This window comes from Penicillium oxalicum, chromosome II (genome assembly GCF_001723175.1).
Source record: "Penicillium oxalicum strain HP7-1 chromosome II, whole genome shotgun sequence".
NCBI lineage: Eukaryota > Fungi > Ascomycota > Eurotiomycetes > Eurotiales > Aspergillaceae > Penicillium > Penicillium oxalicum.
This window is the reverse complement of record NC_064651.1, coordinates 2,096,494-2,122,477: the sequence shown is the minus strand read 5'-3', so window position 1 is coordinate 2,122,477 and position 25,984 is coordinate 2,096,494. Positions and strand designations below refer to the sequence as shown.

The following is a 25,984-nucleotide window of genomic DNA, read 5'->3' as shown; positions in this document are numbered from 1 at the left end:
CAAATTGCCATACATTCAAAAAGGGTTCCACAACGTCCACGTGTCGTACCAGAAAAGCCATAGAGGTCTAGTCATCAACCTCGAAGCGAGGCGTAGGAGCAAAAGCAGGCAGTCATATAGTGGCAGTCACCACACCGACGCCCATCAGTTTGGCCGTAGGGCTGCATCCTTTCTGTCGTTCATAACCCAGATGATCAATATAGATCACTCCCTCTAGAAAGAATATATACTCAGCCCAAAAAGCCCTACTGGTGGGGATGAAAATATGCCATCTTGGAACAAAGATAAGGATAAAATTGGATGGAAGATGAAAAGGGAAGAAGAAAATGGAAATAAAAGCAGCTTTCAGACATCTCATATGGACAGGGTATCAACAGGCCACGCCAGTGCCATCTGGGCAAACATCTCGCGCGGCAGCGGAAAGAAGAAATCGAGCGCAAAAAAAAGTTATGCAATAGAATTCAGGTACTGTTGGATCGTAGCAGCAACGTCCGATCAATGTCATCAGCCATTTCTTGATCTTCGGGTTCAGCGCGGGTGCCTCGCGTTGGAGGCCCTGTGCTGGATGTGGCCCGAGTCTCAACCAAACCGGGCCGCGCACTCTGCTGATTCTCGGGAACCGAAGACGAATGGATAGGGTGCATCTCCCCGCTGCTGGAGATACGGGACTCTTTGCTCTTCTCGAGCAAAGATCCGCCAAGGGTGGCGCATTTGAGAATGGTCTGCATCATTTGGTTTTGCTTCAATGGTTTGGACAAGTATTCGTCCATCTGCGCTTGGATACACTTCTCACGGTCACCCAGCATAGCGTGGGCTGTGAGGGCGATGATTGGAGTGCGCTGCAGACCACTCTCTCGCTCGTACTCTCGGATCTTGCCTGTGGCTTCGAACCCACCCATGACGGGCATCTGCACGTCCATAAGAATGACGTCGTAGCGTCGCTTCTTCACAGCCTCGACGGCTTCGAGGCCGTTGCCCACCACAAACACATTGTGATTGTGCCGTTGGAGTATCTTGACCGCTAGCTGCTGGTTGACATCATTGTCCTCGGCCAAGAGAATGTCAAAGGAGCGGGAGTTGTCCGTCGTGATGGGAGTAGATCGCCCCTCCAATGCTGGGAGCATACCGTTACCCATGTCGATGGGCTGGCAGGGGGTGGTCATATAAGAGCTGATTCCCAGATCCAAGGCGGATTTCAGGCTGACACAGACGAGAGGACAGACCAACACGATGGGAATATACTTGAATTCGTCAAAGGTTCGCAAGACTCGGGCGGTATCCACGGAGTCTACAATGATGACATCGTAGGCGTGGCCCGATTCTTTCCCAGAAGGATCCTGAATTTCAGGGGGAGGAACATGCTCCTCGTTGCGCACAACCAATGGCTCCAACTCAATCTGCTTGAGCATCTTCATGACATTGGCAGCTTGAGCACCATTGTGGCCCTTGTCAATGAAGAGCACACGATGGTTGCGGTATGGCAGGAGTTGAGAGGCAATGACGTTCAAGGATTGATCAGCGAGCTTCACCACGCAGGTAAAGTGGAAAGTGCTGCCGTGTCCGTATTCCGACGTCACCCAAACATCACCGCCCATGAGATTCACCAGGCGTTTGGAGATGGATAGACCGAGGCCCGTACCACCGAACCTGCGAGTGGTGCTTCCATCGGCCTGCTGGAAGGTATCAAAGATGAGGTCTAGTTTGTCCTCCTCAATTCCGATACCAGTATCGGAGACTGAGAACTCAAAGGCGTACTCGTTGGTCGTGCATTGCTCGCGGTCGGACTTCCGAATCGTAAGCTTGACCTCTCCGTGTTCCGTGAATTTGATGGCATTGCCGACCAAGTTGAGAATGATTTGGCGTAGACGGAATGGGTCGCCGATCACATAGTCAGGAACCGTATTGTCGACTTGATAGGTTAAGCTGAGGAACTTCTCGTTGGCCTTGACAGCTAACGTCTTGAGCGCGTTGAAGACTGTGCCTCGGACGGTGAAAGGGATGCTTTCAATGACCATACGGTTGGCTTCAATCTTCGAAATATCGAGTATATCGTCAATAATGGTGAGCAGACTGTTTGCCAAGTTGTGCACCACATTCAGCATCTCGCGCGTATAAGGCTTGAGATCGTCGGTGTCGAGGGTGAGCTGGGTCATGCCAATGATGCCGTTCATCGGTGTTCGAATCTCGTGCGACATGTTTGCCAGGAACTCGGATTTGGTGCGATTGGCGAGCTCGGCAGCCTCCCTGGCCGCGGTGTTGCGCTGAATACTGTCTCGCAGATTGGAAACCATCTTATTGATCTTGCGCTTAAGCTCGTCCATTTCGCCCGATGCATTCACCGTGATGAGCTTGGTGAAGTCACCGTCGGTGGCGGCATCTGTGATTTCACCAAAGGCGCGCACCTGGGACGTGAGATTCTCGGCCATGGTATTCACATCCTCGGTGATCTCCTTCCAGGTTCCCGCGATGCCCTCCACGTTGGCTTGACCACCCATCTTTCCATCGACTCCCACATCGCGAGCGACCTTTTTCAGTTCGGTTGCGAACTTGGCAAGTCGACCCACCATGTGATTGATGGTTACTTTGAGGGTTAATATTTCTCCCTGGGCGTGAACTTCGATCTTCTTGCTTAGATCACCCTTGGCGATGGCTTGGGTCACGTCTGATATACTTCGCACTTGTGAAGTGAGATTCTGGGCCATCGTGTTGACATTATCGGTGAGATCTTTCCATTTGCCCTCCACATTATCAACCTTGGCCTGGCCACCGAGGGTACCATCGGTGCCGACCTCGCGGGCGACTTTGCTGACCTCAAAGGCAAAGGTATTCAGCCGGTCCACCATGCCGTTAATGGTGCTCTTCAGATCGAGTATCTCACCCTGCACGTTGGCAGTGACCTTTTTCGTCAGGTCACCCTTGGCGACGGCCGTGGTGACATCCGCAATCTCACGGACCTGAGTGGTCAGATTATTGGCCATCCGGTTCACGTTTTCCGTGAGGTCCTTCCAGGTACCTTCCACGTCATTGACGGTAGCCTGTCCACCCAGCACACCGTCGGTACCGACCTCCTTGGCGATCTTGGTGACTTCCTGTGCAAACTGGCGCAGCTGATCGACCATGGAATTGATAATATTTTTCAGCTCAGCGATTTCTCCTCGACAGTTGGCTTGCACCTTCTGCGTGAGGTCACCCTTCGCGACGGCCTTGGTGACCGTCGCGATATCTCGTACTTGTGTCGTCAGATTGTTGGCCATGGCATTTACGTTGACTGTGAGCTCGTTCCACATTCCTTGTACCCCTTCGATTTGTGCTTGTCCGCCGAGAACACCTTCTGTACCGACGTCGCGGGCGACTCGTGTGACTTCCGTCGCAAAGGTTCGTAGCTGGTCCACCATAGTATTGATCGTTTGTTGTAATTCCAAAATCTCACCCTGGGCACGACTCTCAATCTTTTGGCTCAGGTCACCGTGAGCGACCGCGGTCGTGACCGCCGCGATTTCTCGCACCTGATCCGTGAGGTTCTTGGCCATGATGTTGACGTTTTCCGTAAGTTCTTTCCAAATACCGTGTACCCCGGTGATCTGCGCTTGACCACCGAGTATTCCCTCGGTGCCGACTTCACGGGCGACGCGAGAGACTTCACTTCCGAAGACCTGAAGCTGGTCCATCATAGTATTGATCGTGCGTTTGAATGTAGCGATTTCCGGGTCCATCTCCAAGGGGTGAATCTGGACCTTCATGGAGAGATCACCATTGGCGACTTGAGTGATGATGCCGCCGATCTCTCGCAAGGCCTTTTGGAACGCTTCGTTCGCCTGCTGATGCTTGCGAAGCTCTCGTTCCAGCAAGACGACATCCTCATTCTCCACCTTGGTGAGCGCTCGGCGGGTGTGCTCTTCCTGCTTCTGCAACTCATCCCGAACCTGCGCTATGATATCTTTCTGGAAGCTGATCTCTTCGGCCTGTTTCTGCACGTGATTGCGGAGGATGCTGATGTCTTCTTCGCGAACCAGACGGGTGGCGCCGGTCTCATCTTCCTCGTCGGTCTCATCGTCGTTGAGGTCACCTGATGAGGGGGCTTGTCGCGGCGGGTGGGATTTGAGGTCATTTCCCGATGGGGTCTGCTGTCGCCGACCGGGTTGATTCAGGCTTTGCTGCTGTGTAAGGCAATAAGAAGAGTCAGAACCTTGACCGGACGACAAGCGATCGAGCCCAAAGGTCCACAAGAAATCAGGGTCCTTCTGGTGGTATCCGAAAGCAGACAGGGTGGTCTGCTGGGCATTGTCAGGGAGTTTGTGATGACTGACAGCTTGGAATTCCAAATGGTGCACGCGGCGCACCAAGGCCTCCAACTCGGCTTCGAATGCGACCTTTGCCGGGCTAGGTTCACCGGGTAATTTGGAGGTTTTGGCACCGTTGGTCGCTGGGAATTCGAAATCAAAGGGGGGGACGCCGAGCCAGTGGCTACCTCGTCTCGAGCGAGCGCCTGCAGGACTGCCGTCGCGGCCACGAGAGTCTCGTCCGCGCCAGCCATTGTGCCCTAGGAGATTCGATCAGTCCACGATTCAGAAACGGAAAGTATGCCGCGATGGTGATGGGAACAATGACGATCGTATTCGAAGAGACAATCCCCGCCAGATCTGAGTTTTAGGGCTTATGTTTCTAACCGTCTTGTACACGAATTCTGGCAAGGACTCGTGGCGGAGAATCGCGCTCTGAGCCACTCTTCCCCGGATCCCATTCAAGGTGCGGATGAGAGAGAGAAAGGAAGAGGCCGAACGAGACAGACAGGGACAGGAAAGGGAGGCGAGAAAGAGAGGAAGAGATGAGAACGGTGCCAGTCCGGGTCGAGGGGGCTTTTTTGCTCCTTTCGACAGAGACCAGAGGTGTTGGAACGGTGTGACGCGAAAAGCGGAGTTAGGATAAGCATCACTTACAGGGACGGTTTCCTGGGACGATAAATCAAGCAAATGGGGGGGTTATAGCGACATGGAGTGGTCTTCCGGAGCAGGTCGATTCGAAAGAAGGAACCAGATGAAAGATCCTAAACTGCTCCCACGATTTTTCCCACAGAAAACCCAGCAAAATCGTGGGTTCACGGTCGCCGGAATGCTTAGGCTATTCGGGGGGGTTTCAAAGGGGAGGGGAGGACAACCGTCCACGCGCTCGGGTACACTCCTCCAGATACGGGCAGGGACCGAGCCTAAGTAGGAGGTTATGTCAGCAGCGCGGTTCTTGACCTTGCACTTTGCACCGTGCAAGACTACCGAGAATCATGCTGTGTCGCGGTCAGATCTGCGGGCGGGGGAGGAGAAGATTTACCAAATAAAAACTAAAAACTGTAATGGGAGGAGAAGGGGATGCGTGTGCGAGGAAGATGGACACTCTGAAGCAAACAGCACCTGTGTGTGGTTTTGGTTCCAACGGAGATGGGTTTTTTTTTTCAGGGGAAAGGGAGGATGATCGTCGGCGTGGAGGAGTCAGCAGCAGGCGATCCGAATATTATTTCTATTTTTTTTTCTTCTCTGTCTCTGTCGTCCCTTCTCTGCTCGAGGAGGGAATCAGCTGAGGATTTCCAAAGGGGAGACGGTGTTGCTGGCTGCTGAGAGAATCTGCGGCACAGATTTGTGGATGAAGTGGAGAGGAGTATGGTTGTGGACAGGTTGATTCTATTTGATTGGGAAGAGGAGGTCGGAGGGTCAGCTCCATGGGCACTAAACTGAGCACAGCGACCACTTGGGTCAACCCTACAAAGACCGGCGCTCGGTTTTCCCCGAATAAAAGTCTCAATCAATTACACACCGGGGTGTTTTCTAATCATAGAAATCTAGCTAGTCGGTGTCGGGGCCTCACGAGGAGACCTGGAGTGTTGGCAAAAGGAGGTCGAAGTGAGAGTATACACATGCTACCCATCGAGCATCTTTGCAATGTGACCTTCCTGCACCGGGATCAGAATATCACACCGGAGACGATTTACGAAACAATGGCCATCACGGGATTTGACCAGAGTCACCACCTCAGGACGTTCAAGGCCGACTTTTATCTCTAGCACCGGCCGACCGAGAAAGGCTCAAATCTGAAGATACGCCGGACGGGTGCTTTGGACCCAAGAAACGCATCTGCTGCTGCATGCCATTGCCTGTCTGATTATAAGAGTTGGGCACCCTAGACGTTGAGACGAGCCTTGCGAACGCATTCCTCAAAGAGGCTCCTGCTGATCTGCCATCGCGGTGAGCTCCCCCCTCTACCCACCAGTGTCAAGTCTCACCTTTTTGGTCGGGCACCCTGCTCGAAAATGTTCTAAATTGAAAGCGCAGAGAGTAGAAAAAGAAAAGAAAAAAGGAAACCTCTTGGGGGTCCCACCGAACACGGGAGCATCCACTGATTATTGAGTGCGACTCGCTTCTTTCTTTCTCCCCGGGCCCCTACGCACACTAGGCAGTGGAGAGTGAACAGCTGGTCACTGACACTGAATCGTGAAGATTGAACACCAAACACTCACGCAGGGGGGGGGCAGAGCCCTCTGCTCGGCTTACCTACAGGCCGAGTCCAAGGGTGAATGCAGACTAAAGACACGACAAAGTAGACCGATAGGCGCCAGGCCAAACGGTCCTGTGGCCGCCGAACGGTGCCAAGTGGAGAAGATCCAGTTGTCGAACCTTCTTCCGAGCCAGTCAGACTTCAAGGCAAAAGGTTCGTTGTCTCGGGAATACCGTAGTTCGTCTAGAGCCCCACTCCAGATGTGTACTGTACTGTACAATTCCAACCCGGGAAAACTGAGCAGAACACTTGGGAGGCATCGATGGTGTACATTGTGCACTGCACAGGAGGCACTGTACAAGTGTACAGTGTTCCGCTATATGGCAAAATGACTAACAAGTATACACAGGATGATGGACCATGGTGCTGTCTGATTTGAATCCCGAGTCCTCCTCGACGGCCATCTGACACTGCCCTGGCGGCGGGCGATCGCCACTGATCAGTGCTAAACCCGGGAAGACCACCTTCGGCTCAGGAGATGCAATCTCTAAGGGCACATCCGAGATCTGTGGCTGAGCCCGTTCCTGAGCCTCTCCCTCGCCCTGGTCCCAGCGATTCCTCACACCGAGAAACGCCCGACCCGGAAAAAATGATGAATGCAACGGCGGCAGTATCGTGATGCCGATAGAATTGGAGACGGTCATGCACCATCAGTCTCCCACCAGTATCGAGGTTTACAATTCTCCTTCCAGCTCTCAACCATGTGCCCCACTATGATTTGAACTTTCCTCAAACAGGTTGGAAAGTCCGACCGACTCGGATTGATCAAATCTTCACATCGTTTCTAAATGGGGCAGGAGCCACCCTCCATCGGATAATATCTGTGAAGGATCCCCGACACCCCCTCTCTTCCCCTTCTCTCTCTCCCTGGTGGTCAATCTTCTTGTTTGTCATGGGGTGACTGTGCGGTGAGTGCAGTCCAACCGGCAATCCAGATGTATTTCTGGACGAATGAGCTTGAAGTAGCGGGCGTGCACCAAATCCTATCGACCGGGAGGGCGATGTTCTCACTTGTCGGGGCTGGTCCAGCCAATGAAATGTACATATACGTTTTTTTTCTGATCGCCACGGATTGATTGAGCACGGCATCGGGGTCTGATCTTGGCCCATCCAGAGCAGACGAAAATCGTTTTGACTAAGAGATTGGAATCAACCGAGGACCTTCCAAGCAACAGCAATGGTCCGTGCCGCGTTACTCATGCATATAGTCCGTCAACCGACTTATCCGCCAGTTGGCTCACTTGTCAAGTGCCCCGCAGAATTTGATTTCCACCGGCAATACAGTTCCAGGATTAACCCTTTTTTTGACTGTTACAGGTTGGATTCCAGAAGAACAAAGGTGTAAATGGTGAATGGTAGATCTAAATTCCACCGAGGACTGCAGACTTTCGTATCAGAGGAGCATGAATGCCATATGTCTCGATGCAAGTCACGCATTCCACTGATCAGTGGAAACCGAATGTTTTCTGGCCCTCAGCCCGATACCTATCTGAATGGATATATACCTACGATTTTGGAGGGACGGCTGGAGATGCTAGGGTATGGTCTTTGCAGGCGACCGATCATCCCTCTCTCACATGGAGTCACTGGGTGCCCACCTTTGAACTTGATGTCAAAGTGAGATGGATTCAAGCAGAGTGCCCGCAGAGCGGAAGGCTGGCCCCAATTCACCTGGTGGCAGGTAGGTACCTGATAAATGAGCTGGAGGGTACCTCAATGTTGTTGTTGGTTAGCACGGGACTACTAAGAGACCACTGAGTCTATTCATCAGACGGGAGCACGTGGAATCCAAGACCCTTCCTCCATGACGGACCTACCAGGTTAGTAGAGACATATTTATCAAACACCGGTGGAGTAGCTCCATCCAAGGAAGCGGCAACGATACTGTGACAGCTAATATTGGATTCGAAATTCTAAAGATGATACGAACCTTCTATATTGTATCGCGCAATATACCTTCCCTTTAAGATTGAGAACCTGATGCCACATCTCCATTCGACAAGAAGCAGCGTGATCAGAGCAACGGGAACGCAACTCACGTATGTCTGATCTGAAAGGCAGCGTCCCAGCGATTGCGGGCGCCAAAAAAGCATGGCGGGGTTGAATGGCAGAAATGGTCGCAGTGCCCCGCCGGAATCAATGCTGGGAATTTGAAAGAGTCATCGCGAATTTTGGCCGACACCGCAAGATCGATACCCCCCCCCTCCTTCACCTCCTACGAGAACGCCTTTGGCCTACGAAATATTCTGCAGGAACTGGCTGCAGCTATGGCGTCCGATCTCACAAAGCCCGTTCTGGACGCGCTGTCCGCGTCCAACGAGCCCATTCTGTCCACCGAGGCTTTCCCCTCCCACCCCTCATCGAATGTCAAAAGTGCGCTGGACCGCCTGGGCTCCCGGCAGATGATCGAATATGAAACACTCGAAAAAGAAGTTTATGTGCTCACCTCGGAGGGTGATGAGATTGCTGCCAATGGCAGTCACGAGGCCAAGGTCTTTGCTGCCGTCGTCGCTGCTCTCGACGGCCTTAAGATTAGCGATCTGCCTGGTCTAGTGGGGAAGGATAACGCCAAGGTCGGCCAGGGCAATGCCTTCAAGCGCGGCTGGATCAAGAAGGATAACGACAAGCTACGGGCAGTGAAGGAGTCAATTGTCGACGAGACCCGTGAGCAGCTGCTCACCGTACAAAAGACAAAGGGTCTCGGTGATGCGAAGGCCCTCGCCGACCTCAAGCGAAGGAAATTGGTCTCCGTTACCAAGGACATTGCCTACAAGATCTCCAAGGGCCCCAAGTATGCTCGGGAGTTCGTCAAGGAGGAGACCGACCTCACTCCCGAGATGCTCGCCGATGGCTCGTGGAAGACCGTCCAGCTGAAGCCCTACAACTTCAATGCCAAAGGTGCCAACACTCCCGCTGGTGCGCTGCACCCTCTGAACAAGGTGCGCCAGGAGTTCCGGAACATTTTCTTCGAGATGGGATTCGAGGAGATGCCCACCAACCGATTCGTCGAGACCGGCTTCTGGAACTTTGACGCTTTGTTCGTGCCCCAACAACATCCTGCCCGTGACCTTCAAGATACCTTCTACATTGCCGACCCTCTCAAGGCCGACCCCCCTCGCGAGGATCCTGTAAACGACCCGCACCGCTCCAGAGTTAACCAGCCTGGCTCCCAAGCGACAGAGGGAAAGCCTCTGGACTACCAAAAGTACTGGGACAACGTGCACGAAGTCCACGAGCACGGCAAGTTCGGCTCCATTGGCTACCGCTACCCCTGGAACGCTGACGAGTCCCTTCGCCTGGTTCTCCGCACTCACACCACCTCCATCTCGGCGAACATGCTGCACAAGCTTGCCGCCAACCCGCGGCCGGCCCGCTTCTTCAGTATCGATCGTGTCTTCCGAAACGAGGCCGTCGATGCCACTCATTTGGCAGAGTTCCACCAGATTGAAGGTGTCATTGCGGATTTCGGTCTCACCCTGGGTGGTCTGATCGGCTTCATGGAGGTTTTCTTCGCCAAGATGGGTATCCACCAGCTGCGCTTCAAGCCCGCCTACAACCCCTACACTGAGCCCAGTATGGAGATTTTCGGTTACCACGAGGGCTTGGGCAAGTGGGTAGAAATCGGCAACAGTGGTATGTTCCGACCGGAGATGTTGGAGTCGATGGGTATCCCCAAGGACATGCGAGTCTATGGTTGGGGACTGAGTCTGGAACGGCCAACTATGATCAAGTAAGTACAACCCCGTACCTCTCACCATCGAGGTTTACCCCCCGGTCATGCATCGTGTCACATTTTCTGACAACTTCCCCAGGTATGCCGTTAGCAACATCCGTGAGCTGCTTGGACACAAGGTCGACTTGAACTTCATTGAGACCAACCCAGCTGTCCGTCTTGAAAAGGAGTAAAAAAAGCACCCATGTCATCCAACCAATCCAACAATTGAACGATATTATTTGTCCATAGAATTATCCAAAAAAATCATTGCCTTGGACCCTCTTCTTGCGCTTCGCCTCCTGAAGGGGTTTGACTTCCTGGACATTTGTGACCATGCAAAAAAAAACGACCAAAGATGAGATACCCTATCGTTGTCATACCCTATCGTTGTTGAACAAGAGGCAAGAGGCTACGAAGACGGCCATCGTATTTGATATATAGAACGCCTCCCGAGCGTCTAGGAATCATCTTTAGAAAGATTTTCAAGTTCCCAAGCATATACTACCAATCATCACCTACTGGTAAATATCGCAACCTCGGCCTTGCATCACTACTATCTGCCGTTTCCCGAAGGACACGGTTCAGTATTCAAATAATCCGCCCAAATAAGTCAAGCCTGTGGTCCGGCATCATACTAGAAGGCTACTTCATCAGGTACTACACCTCGTCACAATGCAAAAAGCACAAAGCTGCGCAAGGAGAGAAAACGCACACTTTAGAACCGTCGACTGTTCACGTCACGATGAGTGGGGGGAAGAGGGATGAGACGCGCTTAGGTTGTAGAATAGAAAATTGTCCATCAATTGACACGATCCTTAAAAGAAAACGAGGGATCGATATCTAAATGAATTTACTTGCTTTGCATCATGTCCCACCCGTATCTGTGCCCCAGCGCATGATACTCTGCGACAGTGGCTCTTCAGAAGGCGGGTTTTGGAAGTACAATATTCGGCTGGATGTGCTATTTTCTACTTCCTCGCCCATGGAAGGTAGTCGGTGGAATCACAGATCGCGGGAAGCGGTCCGGTTTCCACGTCGAACCGGGATGAGGAAGCCTTGATGTGCCGGAAACGATATTGCGGAGGGATGGAGAGCAGATTGAGCAGAGAGTTTAGTGTCCCCGCCTGCTGTGGTGCTGGTCCCGTAGTCCCGTCCCCGCTGAGACGCATGGGAGGACTTTATTAGACAGGGAAAAAGATCCCGGATGTACGCCAAAAAAAGATATATAGATCCAAGGAGCAAAGAGAGAAGGGTTTTGAACGGTTGGCATGCCGATGTTGGAACAGACAATGCCGGTAAAAGTCGTCGAATCCATTTTTTTCATTTCGATAGATAGGACAGTAAAGGAAAACAGGGCTCTTCTCGAAGGAAGGTAGAACCAGACCAAAGGGAACTTGTCAGTAACCCCTTCACCCTTCTTTTCATGACCAATCCTCAAACTGGACCAGTATAAGTCACAGTCCATCTGATTGAGACCACAATCGTCAGCGAATCGGTTCATGGTGTTGTGCATTCCAGAGAACTTTTTTCCAGCCTGACTTACATCAAATCAACCCGTGAACACCCTCTAATGCAAACCACATCCCCAGCGGCATAAATAATTTAGCGCTGGCGGGAAGCGGTCCACACGTTCTTGAGGTAACCGTCACGCTGAGCGAGGCGGTTGAAGGAGTCGTCGCTCTCACCGCGGGCACGGATGAAGCCGCACATGGCGTAGGTCTGGTTCTCGCCGGTGTAGCGGCCGTTCTCGTCAACCTTGCCGACGGAGATCTGAACGGAAGCGTGGTCGTTGGCCTTGATGATGCGGTTGGTGGCACTGCACTTGCGGGGCACGTAGCTGTTGGCGACGAGGAAGAAGCAATTAGTGATTGATTCAAATGATCCGATATGAAAATCCTCAATGTCGAAAAACTTCCGCCATGCGCCTCCATGGATATACTGCGTTGCAGTGGGAAATTGGAGTTCTGAGGTGCATGGATTTCGTCTGTTGCACTGTCGTACGGACGTTGGCGTGGGCGTTTGTAGCTTTGCGCAGCGAGGTCCAGCGCAATCGACGAAACGAGACAGTAGGCTCCATTTCCTCAGGAGGAGATGGCGGAGTGTTCACGACGGAGGAATTTTTTTCTCTCTTTTTTGGAAGTGCACATACAGATCGACGATCTCTCCCTTCTCGTTCTCCATTTTGGCTGATTGTGTATGGGGGGGTTTCGACGGGCGACGGTGAGGTTGTAGAGGATGGGAATTTTGGTGACCTGTAATTGCAAAGACTAGAATGATTTGTGTGGGTCATGTGACCATTTGTCGAGGGCTGGTGTGGCCGGAAGAGAAGTGGGGCGTGTTGGACCTAGCCGCCATATCAATGGCCGTGGCAATACGCTCAGGGAGATTCTCGAGGAGGATGCGGGTACTACGAAATTACTAGCAGGGCAGCGGCCCGCGTGGAAAGCAGCACGACCATTCCATCACTCCAGTACTCAAGTGTAGTCGTATAGTATTGCTCGAGGGTCACCGTTTGCTTGCTTATCAGAGATCGAGAATGTAGTAGTGTACACTGAATTCTAAGCCCAGAGGGCGCCCATACCTCAATATCACTAAGAAGAAAAAAAAAAAAAAAAAAAAGAAAGTTAAAGGTTGCTGCGCTCCCCTTGGAGAACATCCTTTTTCAAGGCGACCGCTACCTCCCTCGCGGATCCCTTAACAAACCGCACGAGGACAACATAGTCCGACTCACCCTGCCTATTTGATCCCTTCAGTTCAAATCCAGGATCATGCAAAGCGAGAACAGTGCGTCCGTCTGCGGCGACCTTGGTCATCTTGGGAGAAATGCATTTGTCTGTCCAAGCAGGTGATCCCGAGTGTACGAACTCGACGAGTTTAGTTCGCCGATTCTCCATCTCCTCTGTGGAGAGGCCTGTCCGTGGGTGCTCATCAAGGAAGCCCGACACCAAATGCAAAAGGAGGAATTGCGGTGGGAACAGAATAATCTCCCCATTTTGTGCACGGCGCAGCCATTCTGCAGCTGGGAGGAACTGTGCCTCAGTGACTTCGATTCCACCGTCGCTCGAAGGAACCTGAATTTCCTCCCGTTCGCCTTCTCTTGGTAGATCTTCAAGTACTTGCTTGTCCACGTTCACTGGCAATGGCATGAAGTAAAGATACATTTGAGTTGTGTAGCGCTTGGCATTTGCGCTTGGAGTGATCCAGCGGGTGAAAGGAGTCAATTGGTCTGTTTAATGCGAGCATCAGTCGCAGGGCTCAATGAGCGGAGATTGATTCACATGAGGAAAGCATACCTGTATCGGGCACAGCATTGGGGCTTTGTTGCGCTAACCACTCATCGAAAGTGAGTTTACCCTGGTGAATAAGCTTCCGGCCTTGCTCACGCGTTGCCTGATTGACAAAGATCATCTTTCCGGACTTCTGATCTTTCGCAAGCAGAATCCCACTTTCTTCGAACAGCTCTCGAAGGGCAGCCCGGCGGTAGTGAGGGCCGTCTTCATGTCTGGAGAGGTCTTCCGGTGGCGGACATGGGCCGTCTTGGCTAGACAAATTTCCTCCAGGAAAGACGTGGGCCGATGCAAAAGAAGACGATGTTTTGACTCGATGGAGCAATAAAATCTCATTTTGCGGGGAGACCAAGATTACACTGGTTGAAAATGTTATCTTCAGGCGCTCCAACAAGGTCTGTTCACGGCTGCAGTCTCCAGTGCCACGGGGCCGCTTGCTGGCAAGCAGCTTTGAGCAAGAAAAATGCCAGCTCGGAGATGGTGCGGTGCATCTGTCCAAGAGAAGCTCACCTGGAACTGGGCCGAGGCATGGCCGGCTGTTTCTTCACCTCCCCCTGATGACTTGACCGTGGCATGTTAGGTGCTTTCGGCAGACCCGAGGATTCGTCTCTTTTCGTCGAGTAGTTGAATTGATGGTGATAGTGATGCCAGGGCTTTCGCGATAGTACTGGTATGGCTGGAGAGAAGCGCACTGCTGATTGAATCTGATCGAGTTTAAAAGGATGGGGAATGCTAGACGATACCCAGCGGTGGCGGGTAAGGTTGAAAAATAAAAGCGACATCGCGAAATCTATAGCGCTCTCTCTATGCGGCCTCGGGAAAGGTCATAATCAGATGGTCGTTGGCCCGAGAGCCTAGGCTGATCCCTGTACCCCGCGTTTGTTCTGGTCACGTCGCCGGGACTACAAGTGATTGGCAGACGAGGACTCTGTTGACGAGCGCGTCACAAGCTTCCATTGTGACAGCCGCTCGGTCGTTCTCTTTCCCCAACGTCGAACCATCAGTCTGGGGTCGCTCTGTGGCGGTGATCAACCCAAACGTAGTGACCCCGTCGCGTGCACTGCGGTAGTCGTCTTTTCTAGCAAGCCCTTCGATTGTGCAATCGTGAGCATTCCCGAGACACTTCAACCCCGAAGGCACAACGACACCATTCTGATGTGAAGAAAATAGTAAGCGATCATCGAATCAATCAGTGAAGACCAATGGCGTAGGGAAAGGCACCGAGTAATAAAATCCGCCCAACTTGGGGGGAGCGTCGTGAAAAACCAACGAGTCCAGGGTACTTCGAACCACATGAGCTCAGCTCAAGCGCGATCGCCTGGCAGTCCTGAGTCCCATGTGAACCACCATAGGCTTCGGATGTTACGTGTCGCTTCGGACATCTACAGTTGAGACGGCTGGCGGCAATCGAGCAGACTACGAGCTAAAGGTAGAACAAGAATCATCACGATCGAATACGGGCAGCATCTTTCAGCTGCATGGTATGTACCATTTCAAAACGATAAACTCCTCAAATCTAACTCCATCCCTTGTCATACCCCATTTTTGGTATTCTTGTTTTCAAACGCATGGCATCGTACGGGGTGTCCCAATTATATCTATTCACAGTGGGGAGCCCGCTCATCGACAAAAAGTCTTCCTCACTTAAGAGTAGAGCTTCTTGTCATAGCTGTGCAGGCCGTGGACATTACCCTCGACCTGAGCACTGGCGCTGCGCATCTCGAAGCGAACAGTGCCATTGTTGACGCCCTCGTGCAGCTCATCGAGCGACTTGACGCCCATGTCCTGCAAGGAGTGTTGAATACCAGCAACGAGGTATGGGACGAATTTGGTGACGGAGCCGCGGTCCAGAACGGAGCCAGCGACACCCTGGGCAACCAGGACACGAGAGTTCTCGGAGAAGTAGCGAGCAGTACCAGCGTTGCTGGCCTTGTTGGCGCTGCTGTCCTTGCTGTTGCCACCGGCCTTCTTGTCTTCCATGGCGGCGATACTGCCCATTCCACGGTAAGACTTGACAAGCTGGCCCTCGTTGCTGACGAAATACTCGCCAGGAGACTCGGTGGTACCGGCCAACAGGCCACCCATCATGACAGTGCTGGCGCCCAGGGCCAGACCCTTGACAATGTGACCAATGTTCTGAATGCCACCGTCGGCAATGCAAGGAACACCGAAGCGAGCGGCAAAGGCAGAGACACTGCGGACAGCGGCAGCCTGAGGACGGCCAACAGCCATGACCTCTTGGGTAATGCAAGCACTACCGGCACCCATGCCAATTCTCAGGCCATCGGCACCGGCAGCGATGAGCATGGCAGCTTGCTCCTTAGTCACGACGTTACCAGCGATAACGTCAATCTGGGGGAACTCCTTCTTGATGTACTTCAACATGTCAATCTGGTACATGCTGCTACCGTTGCTGGAGTCGAGGATAACAATGTCCAGGCCGGCGTCCACGAGCAGCTTCAGACGGTACTTGTCCTCCTCACGAGTGCCGATTGCCGCAGCACAGATGAGCTGCTTGGAGTCAGGAAGTTTAGAGGCCAAGGGATAGTGGAGGTTCTTCATCAGATCGGAGCGGGAAAGGAGAGAGACGAGGTTGCCAGAAGCATCGACGATGGGCAGCTTGCCCTTCTTGGACCGACGCAGCACCTCGTTGGCCTCAGCCAGGGTGGTGCCAGCCGGGGCAGTGACCAGATCGGTGGCCATGATGGCAGTGACGGGCTCGGTCAGATCCTTGTGGAACTGGATGTCACGGGAAGTGACCATACCGACGAGCTTGGAGCTCAGAGTTCCATCCTCTATCATATGAGTGTTAGCATCCATGCCATAAAAGGTGTAATGCAAAATCATTGAGTGAATGGCTGGATCAGATAAAAAGTTTCTCTACAGTGCAACTCTCGTTGCTGCCAGTGGAACGAAAGTTATGATTGAAAGGTTTGTTCATCATATAATGGTGCAGTGATTTCGAAGAGGAAAACAAGGATTAGAGCAAAAAAGAGACTTACCAGTGACAGGGAAACCACCAAAGCCCCACTTGGCCTTCAAGTCCTTGGCCTCTCCGACGGTGGCTTTGGGAGAAAGAACAACTGGGTCAAGGATAAAGCCATTCTCATATCGCTTCACCTTGCGGACCATCTCAGCCTGGTCTTCGGGTGCGCAGTTGTGGTGAATGACACCCAGGCCACCAAGCAAAGCCATGTGAATAGCCATGTTGTGCTCGGTGACGGTATCCATGGGAGAAGAGAGAAGGGGCGCCTTCAGAGAGATACGCTTGGTGACGGGGGTATCCAGGCTGACATCGGAGGCAGGGAAGCCTGTTGACCGGCATTATTAACAAATGGGTCTCGCCAAACCAAAAATTAGTTTGGCTTACCGATATAGCCAGGCAGGAGCAGGAAGTCGTTATAAGTCAATGCTCCGTGGTTATCAGAGTCCAACAAAGTGTCCACGTCAAGTCCATCCAGTGTGGAATAAGTCTTCACGACCTCGAGGGCCTTGGTGTAATCCTCAATCTCGGCCTTCATGGCGGCACCAGGCGCGGCTTCCTTTGCGGTGATGGGCATGATTATAATGAATGAGAGTCTGCAGGTGAGACTTTTTGTGGGGTATCAAAGCTGAGCACAAATCGAAATCAACAGAATAGAAACAATCTGTTGATGGGGAGAGACCAGCTTTCCCAAGGAAAAGAAAGAAGAAGAAAAAATCTTCGCGGCAAGTGTCTTCCTTTTCTTATTCTGACGGGCAACGGGCCCTTCCCCTTTTAGGCTTAGTGCTTAAACTTTTTTTTTCTTGGGCTTTTGGGAATGGCCATTGGCTGGTTACCGAGCTCCCTTCCGGCGGTGGCAGACTGCCGACCGGGCTGCTGGTGGAGGATGACTCGGACCAACTGGCTGCCGCTGATGGGACTCAGCACGTGAATAATACGTAAACAGCGCTTGCTTGCTAAGCGCTGTTCGCTACTGCTTCAGTGCAAACTGCTCACTGTCTTGTGCTGGACTGTGTGAAAATCTCATCAGGTATCTGACTTGATTCCAGTAGCCGGGTATCGATGATTTGCTCTTAGGTCGTAGCTTAATATGTGCGACGTTCATGTCCGAGTGATGATATATCTTGGTTGGATTGAGGTAGGGTAGCTACAACCTACCTACCCAATCAAGTCGATTGCCCGGGCGCTTTCTGCTAGGTCGACTGTCCTGAAACACTTCCACATCCAAGTGTCTGATCGTGTGCTTTTAAAAAAAATCCGTATATTTCTAAGCATAAACCATGGAGATGATTTGCCCCGGAGAATGGTCGCAGTTTGCCGGGCTCCCACGCCCGACAGTGGTGCAATTTCAGAAGGGCGAAAACATACCTCACAGTTCCAAGCTACCGAAACGGGGGCCTCGGGCACGTAATGTGTTCAATAGGTGGACATCGAGGTCAATGTGCGTAATTTGATGTCTCATGGGCTCAAGCCTACTTAGTACCTAGTACTGAAAGAATCGGGGCCTGACGGAACCTCATGTCCACTACCCAATGAGGTACATATTGTTCATGATGCACATATGATTGATCTAGTTCTAAAGTACCTGCACGTTCGCCTCATGGGCTTCAGATGGTCACTTAGAGATCCACTCTGAATCTCCATGAGCTCCCGACGACAATGGAAAGTATCAGTTTAGCATGGATTCGGATTCTTACCCGAATGGGCCGATATTTGTACGATAAGATCCAACCCTACCTCATGAAGGGTCAAAATATAACACGTAGGTCGCGGTCATTGATCAATGGAGCTGTGTCCCATGGTGTTCCAGGCAATGGAGTCAGGAGGCCCTTAGTACTGACTATGAAGGTACGTAGAGGACTGCCCATTCCACCTTTATGAACCTACCGGGATCCAAAAGTGGGTACCTGAGTTTAGACAGACAGTACTGCTATTGAAAATGATTCAACTAACATAGCACATCGCGCCGCAAGATACTCATTAGATCTGGAAGTGGCATTGCCCGCGTCGGCTGGCCAGGAACCCCAGAACAGATATTCAATTGAAGATGGAAGATTAGTTGGAGGCATGCCCAGAATCCAGACTGAGCCAGTCCTAGTACAGGAGCCATGGTTTCGCGCCGTCCAGAGCTTTGTCCCATCCTCCCTCATTTTGCCAGATCGCCACACTCTCCACTTCATCTCTGCCGAGTTTGAGTCCGTTGTATAGATGCTTCCGGAACCCATCGCGTTAGCAGATTTTGCTTAATATCAGTGACGGAGTGGCCTAGTCACTTACCGGAAAAAGCCCCTCGCCGGGACGTGGACCACAAATTTTCCCATCCGGCGACTCCCATCGGATATCCTGAATAATGTCCGCATAATGAATCCGCGCAATATACACCAAAGGCTCATCGCTGAAGAATAACTTCAAGGTGTTCGGAACCTGCGACGCCATTGAGAGATGTATGAACCCTGACTCCTGATCCAATTCACTGACGGGCAGTCGCTCGGGGATGGGCTCGCGCACTGGGGCCGTGGAGGGTATGATCTTGTAAATGTATCTGGGTTGGGTTTCGAGGGTCGCCATGGTTGAGACTTGATAAGTCACAAGTCACCGAGTGGACTGCACGGGCGGATTTTGTTGGAAGCTCCACGCAGCTACTGTGTTGAAGGAGAGTTGCAATTCTCAAAAGCTGAGCCGCAATTTGGTGTCGATCGGGAAGGGTGCGCGATCGTTTGCCCAAGCTTCCGCCGAAAGTTCCCTCCCATTGACGTACTGGTGGGCGGGGTACATGGTTGATGTAAGGTAGCGGAGAACCTCGACGGGTATACCAAAGGAGGTCAACGTGGGTCGTCTAGAGTTCTTCATGTACTGCATGTGGAGTTTTAATCTGCCCTGTGATCGAGCCACTGTTGATGCTCGTACGCATCAGTCATGTGTTGAGATCTGTTGGCGATGTAACTGTCTTGATGCGGCAATTTCGCCCAGCAGTTGACCGTGGGTATATTACCACGCGCGAGCATGTGTCTTAACTGTCAGGCTCTTTGCTACTACAAGAGAGTAGAATAGCAAACCAAATCTCAAGCTTTTTTTCCAGCTGTGCATTACAGAGGACACACCTCTGAATGACCGCCAAGAATCGATCTAACAATAAGGACTTTTGGCTGTTCACCCCTCACGGTATTCCGTGATTTCATCGAGTAAGGAGGGGCAGCGGGCCTGGCGGGTACAGTGTGGGCAGTGGGCACTAGGCGCCGAGGCGGAGGGTGATGGTCGCTCGGTACAACGCCTTCCAGATTACGATCGGCCTGATCAAACCGCCATTCGCAAGCGGAAGGTATTCTCACATTGTCATTACTCTAGGCGACACAACATTGATGGTGTTGGCATAATAATACATTGTGACGTTAAGAAAGCCGACACGTATCCTTGGCTGTCAATTCTCGCCATTATGGACAATAGTTCGTAATGTTGTGTGAGCCACAACGAGGCTGAGGATCGACGACGATCACCTGATTGACGCTAAGCCTAATACAGAGATTTGTTTTGGACATGTCCTATTTGGGCTTGGGGAATCTCAGTCGCACCTGCCGGGCTTGACACCCCACCCAACCACAAACCCTCAGCAGCGCCATATTGGCAGGAAAGTGAAGTTTTCTTTTTGCGAGCTTTTGATCGCGATCCACTTTGATACTGCATGATACCTACATCTCCCAGAGTTCGCTGTCGAGAATCATTGCCTTCGCGGTCACCAAAGTTGTCGAAACGTGGTGCGACCCAAATCACATTCCGGAGATTATAATCGAGGGACGGCTTCGATCTTCGAAAGACTGGACTTGAACAAATCACCACACCCGCTTCTGTCTTGGAAGCAGGGATGCGTTCAATCGAGAAACATTCTGTTTGTGTACTCATCTTCAATTTCACAACACGACGATAGAGAGCGATGTCCAATCAGTTTCCATCGCTCAAGCGCGCCCAGACGGATCTCCCAGCGACGTCAACAAGTCCGCTTCGACACGGATCAAACGCGTCAACAAACTCATCCGTCTACTCCTCCACTTCTGCTACCTTTACACCCAGTCGGACTAGTACCGTCTCGTCCAATGCGTCCGTTTCCAGTAGCCTAGGCCACTCCCGAGGCAAGAGCGAAACGAGCTCGGCGACGATGAGAGCTCGCGGTGAACAAAGCTGGGCCGATGCTGGATCGACATATGACAGTATTCGCCAATCTCTAAGACCACTTCAACAGGTGCCGAACAACACCCTGGGCGCGTCCCGACCAAATACATATCGACATACGCGAAGCCACACGATCGATGAGGGACGTTCTCCGAAGGGATATAGGCCAGGCACACCAGAGACGCCCCGAGTTCATTTCAAGGAGAATGAATCGCCTCATCACGGTGCATCCGCATTTGAGCTACAAACTCCGCCAAGAGGGACCACGCCACAAAATTTTTCACCTAATGCTACACCAGGCTCATCCCGTCCTTCCTCTCCTCAAAAAGCTCTATCCAACAGCCCGCGCCCCCCAGCATTGACTACCGCCTTGTCTGCTCCAGAGCTGGAGACATTCCAAAAATCATCCACGCGTCACCTACGAACGTTATCCAAAATTGTGCAGGCGGGTGACGGCGATGACTTTCAATTTGGGGCCGCAACGCAATCGGTCGTGGGAATGCAAGGACGGCGGCGCCTAAAGCGTGCAGACTCTGTTGCTGGTGGACGGACTGGAGCAGTCTCACCAGAGAAGCCCAAAGTGTCCTCCTGGACCGCTGGGAGCTGGATGGATCAGCAGCGGCAATTTCTGCAGGCTTACGAGTACCTGTGTCATATTGGTGAAGCCAAGGAATGGATTGAAAGCGTGATCCACAAGGAAATTCCGCCCATCGTCCGACTCGAAGAAGCCCTTCGAGATGGTGTCACTCTCGCAGAAGTGGTTCAAGCCATGTACCCTGATCGTGTGTTGCGCATTTTTCGCCATGCAAAGCTTCAGTATCGCCATTCGGATAACATCGCCTTATTTTTCAGATTTCTCGATGACGTGGAGCTGCCAGAATTATTTCGGTTTGAGCTCATCGACCTCTACGAAAAGAAGAATATCCCAAAAGTCATTCACTGTATCCATGCCCTGTCATGGTTGCTCTTCAAAAATGGCATGTTAGATTTCCGAATGGGCAACTTGGTGGGTCAGCTGGAGTTTGAGCATCATGAGCTGGAGCAGACTCAGAAAGGTCTTGACAAAGCTGGCGTTAGCATGCCTAGCTTTGCTGGCATGGCTGCTAATTTTGGTGCTGAACCCGAACCTGAACCGGAGCCGATTGAGTCCGAAGAAGAGAGAATTGATCGAGAGCTTCACGAGAACGAGCAATCGATAGTCGACTTCCAAGCTCAAATCAAAGGTGCCATGCTGCGACTCAAGTTGGGTACCATAATGAATGATCTATGGGACTTTGAGCCATTGTTGGTCGAGTTGCAATCGCGGCTGCGTGGAGACTGGGCTCGACAGATCAGCCAGTATCGTCTGAGCATGCGTCAGTTTGCCATTCAGCTCCAGGCTATTAGTCGAGGGTTCATTGTGCGCCGCCGCCAGAGTGGAGATAAGGTGTTCCGCGACACACAAGCCATGACTGTTCTACAACTGCAAAGCCTGATCCGTGGATCGAAAGCGCGAGCAGATGCTCAGCTATTGCAAACGCGCGCTCGAAAGGAGGAATCTGGCATCAAGGAGATCCAAGCTGCTATTCGAGGTGCGCTGCAACGCAAGGCAGTTTCTGAGCAATATGAGCAGACACAAAGCGCCGGACAAGACGTTCTGACCTTACAATCTATGATCCGAGGTGCACTGCAGCGCAAGGCAATCGCTGAGCGATATGCACAGACACATAAGGTCGAAAACCACGTTTTGAGCTTGCAATCCATGATTCGAGGTGCCTTCCAGCGAAAGAAGCTCGCCGTCCAATCGCGAGAAGTCTTGGAAAGCACCAACCCAGTTCAATCACTGCAGTCGGCCATCCGGGGCAACCTTGCCCGTCAGCATGTTTCCCAAGTCAAAGCATCTCTGGAAGCAGAAGAAAGCTCAATTATCCTCATCCAGTCAACGATCCGGGCCATGGCGTTTAAGAATCGGCACACCTCGCTTCTGCAGGCTCTGGCGGACACAGAAAATGAATGTACACGGCTGCAGGCAATGGTGCGCGGCGCTGCTGCGCGCGAAAGTACCTCAACTCTCCGCTCCGAACTGGCCCAGCACGCATCCGCTATCATTGAGTTGCAAAGTATTTTCAGGCAAAAAGCCACGAGAAAGGCTCTGGATCATCAACTCGCTCAATTGAAGCGGGAAGAAAATCGCATCCTGGAGGTACAGTCATCGACACGGGGCTTCTTGGAGCGACAAACCCTAGCAAAACTGCAAGCTGAGCTTCAATCTCACAGTGATGAGGTTGAAGATCTCCAGTCTCTTGCACGTGCTGCGCTGGAACGCATCAGAGTGGGAGACATTCTCTCGCAATTGGAGGACACCGAAGAAGATGTCGTCCAGCTTCAGGCGTTAGCTCGGGCCATGCTTGTGCGCATTCAAGTTGGTCAGGCTTTGGCAGATTTGGAAGAGGAAGAGCACATCATCGTCGATTTACAGGCCTGCATTAGAGGACGATTGATCCGCCATCGGTTTGAAGAACGACGCCGTCATTACAATCAAAACATGGAGAAAGTGATCAAGGCACAGAGCGTGATTCGAGCTCGCATCCAAGGCCAGGCGTATAAGAGCCTGACCAGCGGCAAGAACCCCCCTGTGGGTACTGTCAAGGGCTTTGTGCACCTTCTCAATGACAGCGATTTCGATTTCGATGAGGAAATTGAGTTTGAGCGCCTACGAAAAGTTGTTGTCCAACAAGTGCGTCAGAACGAACTCGCGGAGCAGTACATCAGCCAACTCGATATCAAAATTGCTTTGCTCGTCAAAAATAAGATCACTTTGGATGAAGTCGTCAAACACCAGAAACACTTCGGGGGCCATATTGGTAACCTTTTGTCCAACACTGACATATCCTCCAAGGATCCTTACGACCTCAAAGCTTTGAACAAGACGTCGAGGAAGAAGCTGGACCAGTATCAAGTGTTCTTCTTTCTGCTTCAAACGCAGTCGCAATACCTTGCACGTCTTTTCCGCCGTCTACGCGAACTGAACACATCGGATAAAGAATACGAGCGGATCCGGCACTTGATAATGGGTCTTTTTGGATACTCACAAAAGAGGCGCGAGGAATACTACCTCATTAAGCTTATTTCTCGTTCTGTAAAGGAGGATATTGAGACTTTTACTACATTGCCTGAGTACCTCCGGTCGCACGCCTTCTGGAACAAGCTTTTTGCCTCTTACGCCAAATCTCCTCGTGACCGCAAATTTATGCGTGATGTCTGGGGTGCAGTTGTCAAGGAGTCTGTCATCAACAATCCGGAGCTTGATCTCGAGAGTGATCCAATTCAAATTTATCGATCTTCCATCAACAATGAGGAGCTTCGAACAGGCCAACGGAGTCGTCGGCGACCGGACCTCCCGCGCGAGGAAGCCATCAGAGACCCAGAAACCCGAGAGACATTCATTCAACATTTGCAGGATTTGCGCGACATCGCCGATCAATTTTTCGCCGCCTTTGAAGACTTCTTGTATCGCATGCCCTTCGGTACTCGATACCTCGCCCAGCAGATGTACGAGAACTTGCTCTCAAGGTTCCCCAACGAAGACCCTGGATATGTCCTTCAGACAGTTGGCCTCTGGACATGGAAGAACTATTTCCAGCCCGCCCTGCTGGAACCGGAGAAGTACGGTGTCGTTGATAGGGGTCTGACGCAAGAACAGAAGAGAAACCTTGGTGAGATTGCGAAGGTCATTGCACAAGTGGCCTCAGGAAGATTATTTGGCGCCGAGAACGTCTATCTCCAGCCATTGAACTCATACATTGGTGAGTCGATACAGCGACTTGGCCAAACATGGGGACAAAGTAAGTTATTCCTGAGCTTTCTTTCTTCGTATACAGCTCATCTAATTTTGCAACAGTGGTTTCGGTACAAGATGCTGAAGCATACTTTGATATCGATGAATTCAATGACCTCTACGCCAAGGCGAAGCCGACCCTATACATCAAGATGTCCGACATTTTCTCCATTCATCAGCTCGTGGCGTCTCAAATCGAGGTCATGTGTCCACACCCGGATGACTTCCTCAAGCAGCTCGTCCGCGACCTTGGCAACGTGAAGAGTAACGAGAACGAATTGATGGGTGTCAGCTCCACCGAGATCAACTTGACCTTGAATCCAAAGCTTGCGCAGACTGAAGGTATGTGCAGAAGGAAACGACTGTTATTGGTGAAAATTACTAACTGAGCTTCATCTCAGACCCCGAAGCCGACATCAAAGCTCTTTTCATGGAGACTAAACGGTGTATTCTCTACATTATTCGAGTGCAGACAGGAGCAAATCTCCTGGAAATTATGCTGAAGCCCCCCAGCGTCGAAGATGAGCAACGGTGGCAGTCATTGATCCACGAAGAGCTGAGCTCAAGCAGCTCTCGTCGTGGTGCTTATTCGGAAGCCACTACCCTTGTTGATATTGGGTCTATGGATTACACCGAGCTCAAGGGTATTGCACTCGAGAAATTCTTCGACTCGAACAAACGGGAAAAATCAGTCGACAAAACCACTACCAAGACCTTCTCAATGCTATTGCAAGCGACATCAGAACCAAGCACCGCCGTCGGGTCCAACGCGAGCGTGAATTAGAAGGTGCACGTTTGACCTCTGCACGCCTCAGTGATCAAGCAATTTACCTGGACCAACAACTCAAGACCTACAATGACTACATTGAACAAGCCATGATGACACTGCAGAACAAAAAAGGCAAGAAACGATTCTTGATGCCTTTCACCAAGCAGTGGGATCATCAGCGCGAGCTTCAGAAATCCGGCAAGGTTTTCAAGTTCGGCTCCTACAAGTACTCTGCGCGAACTTTGGCTGAACGTGGTGTACTCGTCGCTTGGAAGGGGTACTCTGAGCGACAATATGATCGTGTGGACCTGACCATCTCTAGTAACGAGGTCGGCGTGTTTACTATTGATGGAAGCAGCGGCAACATGATGGTCCCGGGCGCAAATGCTCAAGTTCCCCTCGACGATTTGTTGCAGGCACAATTCAACAACACGCAGTTTATGGATTTCTTCGACGGGCAGATGCGGGTCAATGTCAACCTTTTCCTGCACCTCATCATGAAGAAATTCTACAACGAATAAGCTCACATTGACGGACGTGACGAGAGATGACGGGTTGGGTGGATTGCTTTTTACGATCGGGGTTTTTTGCATTTTGCATTTTGCAATCACTTCGATGCATTCATGTTTGTTTTCTTGCTGTTATATGTTTAGATACCTTTTTATTTTTTATTTTTTCTTTTTCTCTTTTTTTTTCGCTCAGGTTTGCA

The 25,984-nt window shown here is 51.6% G+C and overlaps 7 protein-coding genes across 7 annotated transcripts; 2 read left to right on the top strand and 5 right to left on the bottom strand.

Moving 5' to 3' along the window:
• Positions 1-461: 461 nt before the first annotated feature.
• On the bottom strand, positions 462-7,184 carry POX_b02629 (Histidine protein kinase NIK1; the record flags this gene model as incomplete). The annotated part of the gene is made up of 2 exons (XM_050111542.1): positions 462-4,540; positions 6,878-7,184. 2 exons carry the CDS (start codon positions 7,182-7,184, stop codon positions 462-464), a joined length of 4,386 nt encoding a protein of 1,461 aa, XP_049971888.1.
• A 1,160-nt stretch (positions 7,185-8,344) lies between these two features.
• Positions 8,345-10,446, top strand: POX_b02628 (Phenylalanine--tRNA ligase alpha subunit; the record flags this gene model as incomplete). The annotated part of the gene is made up of 3 exons (XM_050111541.1): positions 8,345-8,360; positions 8,602-10,270; positions 10,353-10,446. The coding sequence occupies 3 exons, from the start codon at positions 8,345-8,347 to the stop codon at positions 10,444-10,446; spliced, it is 1,779 nt and encodes a 592-aa protein (XP_049971887.1).
• A 1,411-nt stretch (positions 10,447-11,857) lies between these two features.
• On the bottom strand, positions 11,858-12,436 carry POX_b02627 (40S ribosomal protein S21; the record flags this gene model as incomplete). The annotated part of the gene is made up of 2 exons (XM_050111540.1): positions 11,858-12,239; positions 12,405-12,436. 2 exons carry the CDS (start codon positions 12,434-12,436, stop codon positions 11,858-11,860), a joined length of 414 nt encoding a protein of 137 aa, XP_049971886.1.
• Positions 12,437-12,879: 443 nt separating this feature from the next.
• On the bottom strand, positions 12,880-14,072 carry POX_b02626 (uncharacterized protein; the record flags this gene model as incomplete). Its single annotated transcript, XM_050111539.1, has 3 exons — positions 12,880-13,481; positions 13,549-13,979; positions 14,053-14,072. The coding sequence occupies 3 exons, from the start codon at positions 14,070-14,072 to the stop codon at positions 12,880-12,882; spliced, it is 1,053 nt and encodes a 350-aa protein (XP_049971885.1).
• Positions 14,073-15,186: 1,114 nt separating this feature from the next.
• Positions 15,187-17,102, bottom strand: POX_b02625 (Inosine-5'-monophosphate dehydrogenase; the record flags this gene model as incomplete). Its single annotated transcript, XM_050111538.1, has 3 exons — positions 15,187-16,337; positions 16,545-16,853; positions 16,913-17,102. 3 exons carry the CDS (start codon positions 17,100-17,102, stop codon positions 15,187-15,189), a joined length of 1,650 nt encoding a protein of 549 aa, XP_049971884.1.
• A 1,517-nt stretch (positions 17,103-18,619) lies between these two features.
• Positions 18,620-19,093, bottom strand: POX_b02624 (uncharacterized protein; the record flags this gene model as incomplete). Its single annotated transcript, XM_050111537.1, has 2 exons — positions 18,620-18,736; positions 18,803-19,093. 2 exons carry the CDS (start codon positions 19,091-19,093, stop codon positions 18,620-18,622), a joined length of 408 nt encoding a protein of 135 aa, XP_049971883.1.
• A 1,360-nt stretch (positions 19,094-20,453) lies between these two features.
• Positions 20,454-25,796, top strand: POX_b02623 (uncharacterized protein; the record flags this gene model as incomplete). Its single annotated transcript, XM_050111536.1, has 4 exons — positions 20,454-24,513; positions 24,570-24,848; positions 24,908-25,150; positions 25,219-25,796. The coding sequence occupies 4 exons, from the start codon at positions 20,454-20,456 to the stop codon at positions 25,794-25,796; spliced, it is 5,160 nt and encodes a 1,719-aa protein (XP_049971882.1).
• Positions 25,797-25,984: the final 188 nt, after the last annotated feature.